Source organism: Ciona robusta, chromosome 14 (assembly GCF_009617815.1).
Source record: "Ciona robusta chromosome 14, ASM961781v2".
In the NCBI taxonomy this organism is placed as follows: domain Eukaryota; kingdom Metazoa; phylum Chordata; class Ascidiacea; order Phlebobranchia; family Cionidae; genus Ciona; species Ciona robusta.
The window spans coordinates 1589739-1600500 of record NC_143248.1 but is presented as its reverse complement, the minus strand read 5'-3'; the positions used below and the strand labels follow the sequence as shown (position 1 = coordinate 1600500).

Genomic DNA, 10762 nt, shown 5'->3' with positions numbered 1-10762 from the left:
CACGTTTTTATTATATTTTCTCGTCCCATTTGGTAGTAAACAAAGAACATTCAAAGAATTGTGAACCGTATCCTTACGACTCCTATAGACCGTAGTTAATTGTTTGAAACACGATCAGGATATTTGGATATTATGTTTTAAAGGTGTCCCGTCTACCCCACCCTACTACTCGGCCTACTTATACATCTGCCATATATATAGCGTGTTTTTGTTAACTTGTAGCGTGTTATAACGACCGTCATTTTACTGTTACTTCCTATTTTGTTTACTACTCCGGCATTCGTAAATGTAACCGATTAAACATAATAAAATACAATGATTGAATTTAATCTTTGGTTCAATTACAATATTACATTACATGAAAAATAATGCTTAATTTAACAAGTTTTAAAAGTCGTACAGTTGAAAAATTATAAGGCAAATGGATATGGCATTGGAATTTTTATGGCAATGAAATTTTAAAATACGCAAAGCATGTGATGTGCCGTTCTCCATACTATATGGCGCAATGCGCAGTCATAATACACCGGCCGCAGTTTAAAGGTAAGTACGAAGTCTCTATTTGATTAAGAGACTGACGATGCAGTTTAGGGCAAATCATGGCGGCCTTGTATAACTATAGAGGGCGGCACGGGCGAAATACATCTCCTATATTTTATATTTGGTTGGACTTGATTTGTATCTGTCACGTTTCCGCAGCACCAGATCCATAGAAACAAAAAAAAATATTACAATGTGTGCTATTTTACATTAACACTGTAGCTAAGCAATTCTATAGGAAATGATGGGTAGCTTTTTAGTTTAATTTCGTCAACTATATAACTCGTCAACTATATAACTACATACGTACAAACGTAAGGTCTCATGAATTTGTTTGATCGCTGATATTATTCCTTTCTTAATATTTACATTCAATATGCTATACAGTGGGGGGAGATGGGACCACCTCCGGGACATGATATCCAAATATCTTGATCGTGTTTTAAACAAATAACAACGGTATGTGGAAGTCGTAAGGATATGGCATTATAAATCTTTAAAAGTTCTTTGTTTACTACAAAGAAAGACGAGAAATTAGAATAAAGTGTCCCTTCTCTCCCTACCCCACTATACATGTGCGACTATTGTTGCTTTTTTTTAATACATTTGATTACAATTATAACCGCCAAGCTTCTATGACGGTTAATTTTCTTTATTGTTGCCGCATTAGACAACGCATCCCTTTTGATTTGTTTATTAACGGATGGTTTTCTGTATAACAAAATAAGAACGATTAAATAACGCAACGTTAAAGGAACAACAAAGTACTTACAAACTGTTTGCGGCTATTAATATGATACCATCATTTAGGATTTAATAACTTATACATCTGGAATAGGAAAGAATAATTGGTGAAACGATAAACTTAAAGCGAATATATAAAGCTGGCTGTAAACTAAACGTGCATACTAAACTTAAAGTCAATGCAACTACAACTAAAGGACGTATAGGAAACCAAGGAAGTAAGCCGAACCCGAGTGATGCGGGCGGCGCTGATTGGCTAGACGTTAGAGCACATAAACTTAAAGGCACATAAACTAAAACTTAAACGCACGAACACAAATACAGCACGCTTCATTGAACTTATATACGATTAACGGTAAATCAAATGCGGGTAACAAAGTAGGTTCGAACTTAAAGTTAACTAAACATATTCACGTATATCTTGCGATAACAACAATGCTAGTTAATGTACATAATCATATATAGTTGGGTACAAGGCTTTAAAATACTTGATTACCAAATATGTAGTTTATTCTTAATTACGAGAGGTATGACCCAAAACAAGGCAAATATAACCATATTTAACCAACCAACAAACAATACACATACCAGTACTAACATAAACAGCGTAATAGTTTAAAAATATACCATACATGCATATACCCACATACCTGTCACTTAAAATATAGATTACACCAACATGAATTCGGCACAACATTTAAACACTGCCACTGCTTCTTAACACTAAAGAACCGAAAACTAACACAACGAAAAGCAAGATAGTTGAAACGTACGAAGTGCTATAAATGTAATTATTGTCAGGCGCCTCTCGCTGCATATAATCAGTGTGGGCCCGGCGCTGCAGCACGCAGTTGTATAGCGCGTCTCCTTCTAACCCAGAGGTAATAGGTTCACGACTCGTCGCTGCTACCATTGTGGGCGTATGTATCTTTCGGCAAGACACTTAACCCTATAATCATCCACAAAGTTACATACTTGGTAACTCGTTAGCTGGCACTATATAGGTGTACGAACACCCGTGTGATAACGACAGTCGTCCAACACGCGAGGATGAGGTAAGTTACATTCATACAGTTTATGGCATGTTTACGTGTACTGCTGCTTAGTCCAGTAATTTAAAACAAGTTAACATTTACAAACAACTGTAATAGTTCGCAATTTCATACTAATGTGGGGTAAGATGGATACCGTTAGCACCTTATACATTTGTACCCACACGACTCTAGAAGAGCGTTGGTAAATATCCAAAACACGATTGAGAAATATGGGATTTGGATTTTAACGGTATATCCCATCTTACCCCACAGAAATATATTACGTTTTCGTAATTTCACTTAATTTTTGTGTTGGATGTGAATGATTTCTCCAACAGTTCTATTTCACAACAAACAAAACTTTTTCACATTATTATTTTTGTTTCATTGCATTGCTTAAATATAATGGCAACAAACGTTTCATCCACTTTAATAGTAATAATCGTAGTAGTAATCTTCGGCTGGCATATCATTCAGCTTATCATTCGCGTAGTAGTAATCGTAGTAGTAATCTATTAAAACAAAGAAAAGTGGACTTTATGCAAAAAAATGAACTAATCTTGCAAAACTAGTGTCTGAAAGGTTACAACTGATATAACATTACCTTTCTCTTCTGGCTTTTTTTCTTCATTGCTTAAAAGAAAAATAGTGTTAAAAATAATCCTATATAACCTTCTATAATGCCCTTAAGAAAATAGTTAGTTTGAATTTATTTCAAAACTCGAAACCTATTTACGTTATACCGCGGTGAGATTTAATATTAAAGTATAATTGTCACGTACAGAAAATGGTTAAAAAAAACGGTTATAGAAAACGGTTAAATTTGTTAAAAATACAAACCTTTTTTGGTTGTATTTTGCCCAGTTATAATAACTCTCTCCTTGCTTGACGAAGCAGACGAGTTCGATAAGTAGAATGGTGAGAAGTCTTTGATCCATCTTGCAGTGGTTGATTAACTTGTGAAGTCTAAGCAAGATACGGCCTCATATTCATACTGTTCTGTACAATAACTCCTTTCGCCAATCAGAGGCATTTAGGTTCATTTACTTCCAAACTATTTGGGAGCCCAAAGGAGAAGTCTCCAAGAAAAGCAAAGACTTCTCGTGTATTGTAAGAAGGGAACATCCTCTTTTAACAACTTCCACAACAGAAGCTTCCAACGAAGCGCTAGGCGATAAAATATTCATCAGAAATATCATAACACCATTACAGAAACCCGGATCTTGGTTTATAAGTTGTCAACTTACAAGAAAATCGCACAGCGCCCGGTCCAATAATTTATTGCAGGAAGTAATGTGTTGCTAAGTGCTAACTTATTTTCCTCGCATTCAAGCAACTCAGTTACATAACCTTCTTATCTATACACGCTGAGCCAAACAACTCGGCAGGAAATAAAAAAAGACCTCCTAGAAGAGGAAATGTTATTTCATTGGACACCTTTAGCACACAGCAATGTTCAAATATCCTGATCGTTTATTTTTAAACAATTAACAACGGTCTATGAAAATTGTAAGGGTATGATTTTATACTTCTTTGAATGTTCTTTGTTTACTAGCACACGATGTCATAGTGTGAATTTGGATTGTTTACTTTATATAGTTACAGTTAAGGTGTATCAGTGTATATGAATGTGAATGTAACTTACTTTATCCTTGCGTGACCAAAAAACGACAGTCGTTATAACACGGGTGTTCATACACCTATAGCGCCAGCTTATACCATGTATGTTACTTTGTAGGTGATTTTTTCATGTATGCCTGATATTTGGTTAGCGTTATAACTCATTAGTGACCACTGGGTTGAAGCAATTATTACCTCTGCATGGGTTACAGGCAGGCGCGCTAACCACTATGCAACGCCGACGGACAGACATTTAGTAGTAATCTTCGGCTGGGATGTCATATAGCTTGTTCTTGGAGTATACGTGAACGTAGTAGTAATCTGTTTAAAAAAATAAAAATAAACCTGTATAAAAAATGCAAAACAATCACGTAAAACGAGTGTCTAAAAGCTTACAACTGAAATAACATTACCTTTTTTAGGGGGTCCTTTTCTTCATTTTGTGTTTGGCTCAGCGTGTATATATAAGTATATTAGGTTGTGTAACTGAGTTGCTTGAATGCGAGGAAAATAAGTTAGCACTTAGCAACACATTACTTCCTTTGATAATTTATTAAACCGAGCGCTGTGAGATTTTCTTGTAAGTTGACAGTTTGTAAAACAAGTTCCGGGATGCTGAAATGGTTTCAAAATATTTCTGATGAATCTTTCATCGCCTAGCGCTTCGTTGGTAGCTTCTGTTGTGGGTGTTATTAAAAGAGGATGTTCCCTTCTTACAATACACGAGAAGTCTTTGCATTTCTTGGAGATTTCTCCTTTAGGCTTCCGAAATAGTTTGGGAGTAAATGAACCTAAATGCCTCTTATGAGCGGAAGTAGTTATTGTATAAATATAGGGCCGTATCTTGCTTAGACTTCACAAGTTAATCAACTACAACAAGATGGATCAAAGACTTCTCACCATTCTACTCATCGGACTCGTCTGCTTCGTCAAGCAAGGAGAGAGCCGTGGCTACAACCAAAATAGGTTTGTATTTTAAAAGAGTTTAAACCAACCGTTTTTAATACGTGACAACTATAAACACGTTAACGCTAACCGCGGTATAACATAAATAGGTTTCGAGTTTTGAAATAAATTTAAACCTACTATTTTCTTAAGGCCATTATAGAAGGTTATATATAGGATTATTTTTAACACTATTTTTCTTTTCAGCAATGAAGAAAAAAAGCCAGAAGAGAAAGGTAATGTTATATCAGTTATAACCTTTTAGACACTAGTTTTGCAAGATTAATTCATTTTTTTGCATAAAGTCCACTTTTCTTTGTTTTAATAGATTATTACTACGATTACTACTACGCGAATGATAAGCTGAATGATATGCCAGCCAAAGATTACTACTACGATTACTACTACGCGAATGATAAGCTGAATGATATGCCAGCCGAAGATTACTACTACGATTATTACTATTAAAGTAGATGAAACGTTTGTTGCCATTATAGTTGAGCAATGCAATAAAATAATAATCTGAAAAAGTTTCGTTTGTTGTGAAATAGAAACTGTTGGAGAAATCATTCACATCCAACACAAAAATTAAGTGAATTTACGAAAACGTAATATATTTCTGTGGGGTAAGATGGGTTACCGTTAGCATCCAAATCCCATATTTCTCAATCGTGTGCGAATATAGAAAAAAGGTGTCCCATCTTCCCCCGCCCTCTATATCACGCAAGGTTAGTTTGGGATCATGAAACGAATTATTGTTAAATAATTTTATTGTTATGATTTTGTTTAAAAATGAAAAGGAAATAAGCGCTAAAGAAAGATCGGAAATATAACCGTTTTAAACAGTGTTAACTTGGAAAAGTAGTTGCCAACAAAATTGAAGAAAATGTAAAGTCCAGGTAGCACTAATGACATACCTAATACAGCTACATGATAATACATCACACAATAAGAGCAGTGCTAAAAGACGTACAGAATAAATGTGGCGTGTAAAAAATCAAGCAATAAATGAATGCACTTTATCTGTTACAGCTAATTTGCATGTCGGACATTTTGTAATTTCTTTTCCGCATGTGTCGCAGCAAGATAAATGCCCACACGGCAACAAAACGACTACTGCTTCTTTTTGCCGGCAAATTTTACAAAATCGAGCCATTTCTAAACGCTGTAACTCGCTGGCAGTTGACTGCTGATCAGTATTGAATGTTAAAGTAGTTTCTGGAGCTGTGGGGGCCTCACTTTGCTCTTCTATTAAAGTGTTTTCAGTATCACTACCTGCCAGTATAGCATCTACTAGGCTGAGCAATGTGGAAAAAGATTCTCCATTTTCTTTCATATTTCTGAAAAAAAGTTTTTTTTTTTAATTTATGAGACGTAGTTTATCTTTGTGTGATCGTAACAAAGCTACATACGTGGTAACTGGTAAAACAAAACACCTGTGTTATATATACTATCATTTTTTCACCACGCGAGGATAAATAAGTTACATTAATTCATTCACTAACTTTGTAATTGCGCGCTTAATTTCTTTCTCTTCAAAACCCATTTGTTTTGCGCCATCCACTACAGCAGATGATTCCATTTCTTCATCAATTTTGGATTTCAATTTCCTTTGTTCTTCTTGTGGGTCAATAATCACAGGGCCAGGACTAGAAAAAAAGGTAATTGGTTAATTTTCGATCACTTTTTCGAAAAATAAAGGAAAAAACAGTCAGTGAAATAACAGAAGGGATTTAAAAAACTTAAAATAACATGTTTTTGATTCACAATTTGTTTTTTTTTTGTAAAAAGTTTTGGTGATGATTTTTTAAACATTTTTGAGACAGATTTGTAAACCATGCAGGAAATAATGTAATTAAATTAATGTTACACCGTTTTTGTGATATTTTTTAACCATTTTTTTGTGGGACCAACAGTATTCTAAAGTAAATAAATGCATTGCAGAAAATTCCGGGGCAGGTGTGCCTACCTTGCCACCCCAGGTGTGGCGCCTATGTTCTAATAAACCAATACATACCTTTGTGGTTGAGGTTGAGGTGGTGGTATGTCATTGTTGCTTCTACCAAACAATTGGTAAGGGTTAGAAATTCGTGGTCTGTTGAGGTTAGGAAACTGCCCTGCTATTCGGTGCACATAACGTTCGCCTTTTTGCTGTAAAACGAACTCACACCTGAAAATAAATAAATTTTTTAGTAAAAAATTGATATCGAAAATAAGGGTCATTATAGTACGGATGTTCTGTTTTATACAGTTTAAACAACCCATTAGTGACCACTGGGTTGAAGCAATTGTCGTTAAGTTTATTGCCCAAGGACACATCTGCTCCCAATCATGGCAGCAACAAGTCTTGAACCCATTACAATCTGATATTATAATAACCACTTGACAAAAACCATAGTTTTGCGAATGTTATAAAGTTATGATATAAAATGGTTACATGAAACCAAAAGTTTGGGATTTGACCGGTAATAACTATATTGCATATTTAATACAACGCATGTTGATTATATATGTTTAACTTACTCAGGAAACCACTTTGCATGTTCATACCAGGGGTCATCATTAGGCTCCCAGTTCTGTAAACCTCCGTTACAATACCAACATTTGGTGCGATCTCTGTCACCTGTGTGAATAATTCAGTTACTGATATGATTTAAACAGGTTTCTCAACCAATAGGTATATGGATGAATGAATATTACTTGTCACACTACTTTAAAAGTAACAATGTGGGCTTTCTGTTTTAAACAACTCTTACAGCTTATTACAGATGTAACCTTTTGGGGGATTATTTTTACTTAATAAATTGGACAACCCATAAGTGACCACTGAGTTGGAGCAATTAACATTTGTCAGTAACATGGTATGTATAAATTAAGACTACTTTTTACTTGATTGTAAATATGAACTTACCCAAGTAAAATAAACCAGCATCTGCCATTTGTTCTGGTGTGGTAACTATTCCATGAGAGGACCATTTTCCCAAATTATCCATAAAAGTCTGCAGTCTTACTCTTTCACTCTTCATGTGTGGGTTTCTTGGGTTACTACAGGGGAATTGAGAATTTTCTGCGCACCTTGGAGCTGGTTCTGTTGCTCTGGTAGATTGTAGAACAGAGAAAGGCACTTGGAGATGTGGTTTGTGTATAGTAGCTGTCTGGTACATTTGCCCAAATTGATTTGATGATTGTTGCACTGGTAGGTTTCTTGGGGTAACTACTTGGTTTGTCGTTTGGTCAATATTTCCGAATTTTAAAAGTTCTCCGGCTGATAATGTTGTTTGGTCCTGATTTGGAATGGATTGGACAAAGCTGGCGTTTTGTAAACTAGGCAGATTTTGTTGAATTTTATGGCGAACTGAAAAAATAATAAAGTGAGGGTTACACTTATGTAAATAACTCCAAATGTTGATAGAAAGATCGTACAGTTTAAGAATAAAAGACAAATAATTTTACATTTTTTGTATTCTAATAAATTGCCCAAGAAAACATTTGCACGCAAAGGTAGCAGCAACGGGCCTTAAAACCGTTACCTTTGGGTTAGGTGACACACATGCTAACCAAGTGTGTCACTGCACCCACTAACTAATCAGAAGTAAATTGAGCATAAATTTATATAAATATACATCTGATTGTAACAAATACTTACGTAGTGGTACATTAGTGGTGTCTGTCCCATTAGCGAATTCACAATCTGGTTTATGCCAGCCAGGTAAACTCATGTCTTCTGTGCCATTTAAGCCTTCAACACATTGCCCACACCTGTTAAAATAATTACAATATTTAATTAATATATAAATATGTAGGTTTAATTGAATTATACAGTAATAGCACAATATAAAGATAACAATAAGTTTATTGGTAAACCTAAAACTTAAGTCAGTGAAAATAAGTTTCTCATTACAAATAAGAAATTATAAGCATTAAGTATTATTCAGTGTAACAACTTCCAAATGCAATTCCAATGTAAAGTAAATGCCAAATGTACTTAATTTCCACATATATAACTCTTTTTGCCTAACACTTTTATCCTACAGTACTGTATAGAATTTGTTTATTCACCTGAAACACTTTACTCTGTCTTTAAACCCTGTGTACAGAAATCCATTCGAAGACAATTTCATTTTGTCAACAGGTTTGTTAGAAGGGAATTTATTGAAAGTCGTAATTCGGTAATCTTCTCTTTCCTTTCGGCCTGGATAATAACACGTAACGATTAGAATTTAGTAGAACACATATAGCAGGGCGGGGTAAGACGGGACAACTTTTCATTCACTTTTCTCCTCCCATTTAGTAGCAAACAAAGAATAATTACAGGATTATATAACCGTAGCCCTGTGACTATAAAAGAGCATTTTTATTTGTACAAAACATGATCAGGAAATATGGGTTTTAGGTGCTAAAGGTGTCCCATCTTACCCTATAATAATATAATTTATTTTTTTTTAAGTTATATATACTTTATGATTGTTTACATGTATTAGACTATTAGAGTTATGCCAAAAAATGTTAAAAGGTTTGAAATCCTTAAAGGCCTTACACAGGAGAATGGAAATACGTACTGCTGTAGACTGTACCAGTAAATAGTGGCCGTAACACTCTCTATTGTTACACCTACTGACAAATACGTATTGTCATGCAGTATCTAACATACTACTTCCTCTTGTCTATGCGGTAGCCATAAAGTAAGATTTAAAACGGTACAACCTTTATGTTAAAAAATGGTATGCAATACACTTACTCTACATTTAAAACTGCATTTAAAAGGTGGCTGCAAAAATAAAAAAAGACGTGTAGGCGGCATCTTACGTACCGGTATTATTGTCGTGTATTACACAAATAGACATAACAGCAAAACAACGGTAGACAGTGTTAAAACATTTTATTTAACCTGTTTACCTGGTGTAATATAAACACATCGTTTGTCTGATGGTTCAGATGTTGTGTTCACTTTCATTCCGTCAGTTTCGATATCCGAGAATAAATTGTTTGCCAATTCCATTTGGAAGAATATATTTAAAACATACAATGCTATCAACTAAATAAATAAATACAATGTATGTTACATAACTCATTCTATTTAAGCTTAAAGCCCTAAACCTCCATAATGCTTATAGCCCTATACAACACACAGCTTACAACTACAGTAGCCTAATCCCTTTTAATTGACTGGTTTACTCTGTACGTGCAGAAGCACGCGTGTACACAGTACATTCTACCGCTTTCGGTAGACTTTGTCTCTGTTGTTGTTGCGCACTGGTTTACTTGTTATACGAATCTCCACGCCTTACTATACTCTGCCTAAACCGCTCACGTCAGTTTCTTATTACTTGCGAAATATGTAACTTCACTTCTTAAACTGCACCGTATGTCTGAAACTCGAAAATTTATTTAGGTTGAGACGGATAAAAAAGGTTGCACAACAACGACGTTGTCTTTCTAAAAATATATTAGAGACCGGCGCAACGAATATCAAATTACGAAATTTGATGCCTAAATATCGGTATAAACACATTCCGCTCATTGTGCATTATATGTTTTTTAAATTCCATAACCATATCAGTAACTCGCCTTTAACCTTTTTAAAACATTCCAAATGCCTGTATGATCTATAAATAAAATCTATATTTCAACATAAAAACACATCTCAAGGCCGCGTCCGAACTCATAGACTAACTACTGGAAATAACATGCTGTCGTCGCTTTAAATACCATGTACCATGCTGGCCTCCGCTTAACGTCCTTGTTTGAACTACGAGTTTCGGTGGCGTATCTGGGTACCTCCCCGTTTTACTTTTCCCGGCTCGTCAATGCTTGCTTTGAGATGTACCGTGTACCACGAACCGAACGTGATATAATGCGGTAAACATGTTTGTTAGGGA

At 35.0% G+C, this 10762-nt stretch overlaps 1 protein-coding gene and 3 long non-coding RNA genes across 4 annotated transcripts; 2 read left to right on the top strand and 2 right to left on the bottom strand.

The window, feature by feature from the left end:
• The first annotated feature begins 401 nt into the window (after positions 1-401).
• On the top strand, positions 402-1067 carry LOC149724813 (uncharacterized). The gene is made up of 2 exons (XR_016386455.1): positions 402-543; positions 928-1067. It is a non-coding gene; the product is annotated as an uncharacterized LOC149724813 (long non-coding RNA).
• Positions 1068-1218: 151 nt separating this feature from the next.
• Positions 1219-3377, bottom strand: LOC149724812 (uncharacterized). Its single transcript, XR_016386451.1, has 3 exons — positions 3159-3377; positions 2923-2951; positions 1219-2830 (listed from the first exon to the last, which is right to left on the bottom strand). It is a non-coding gene; the product is annotated as an uncharacterized LOC149724812 (long non-coding RNA).
• Positions 3378-4371: 994 nt separating this feature from the next.
• LOC149724811 (uncharacterized) lies at positions 4372-5413 on the top strand. The gene is made up of 3 exons (XR_016386450.1): positions 4372-4904; positions 5091-5119; positions 5212-5413. It is a non-coding gene; the product is annotated as an uncharacterized LOC149724811 (long non-coding RNA).
• A 222-nt stretch (positions 5414-5635) lies between these two features.
• LOC149724810 (baculoviral IAP repeat-containing protein 7-A-like) lies at positions 5636-10556 on the bottom strand. Its single transcript, XM_089891804.1, has 8 exons — positions 9780-10556; positions 8943-9075; positions 8530-8642; positions 7795-8238; positions 7407-7506; positions 6901-7053; positions 6389-6532; positions 5636-6223 (listed from the first exon to the last, which is right to left on the bottom strand). Exons 1-8 carry the CDS (start codon positions 9880-9882, stop codon positions 5881-5883), a joined length of 1533 nt encoding a protein of 510 aa, XP_089747930.1. The 5' UTR covers positions 9883-10556; the 3' UTR covers positions 5636-5880.
• Positions 10557-10762: the final 206 nt, after the last annotated feature.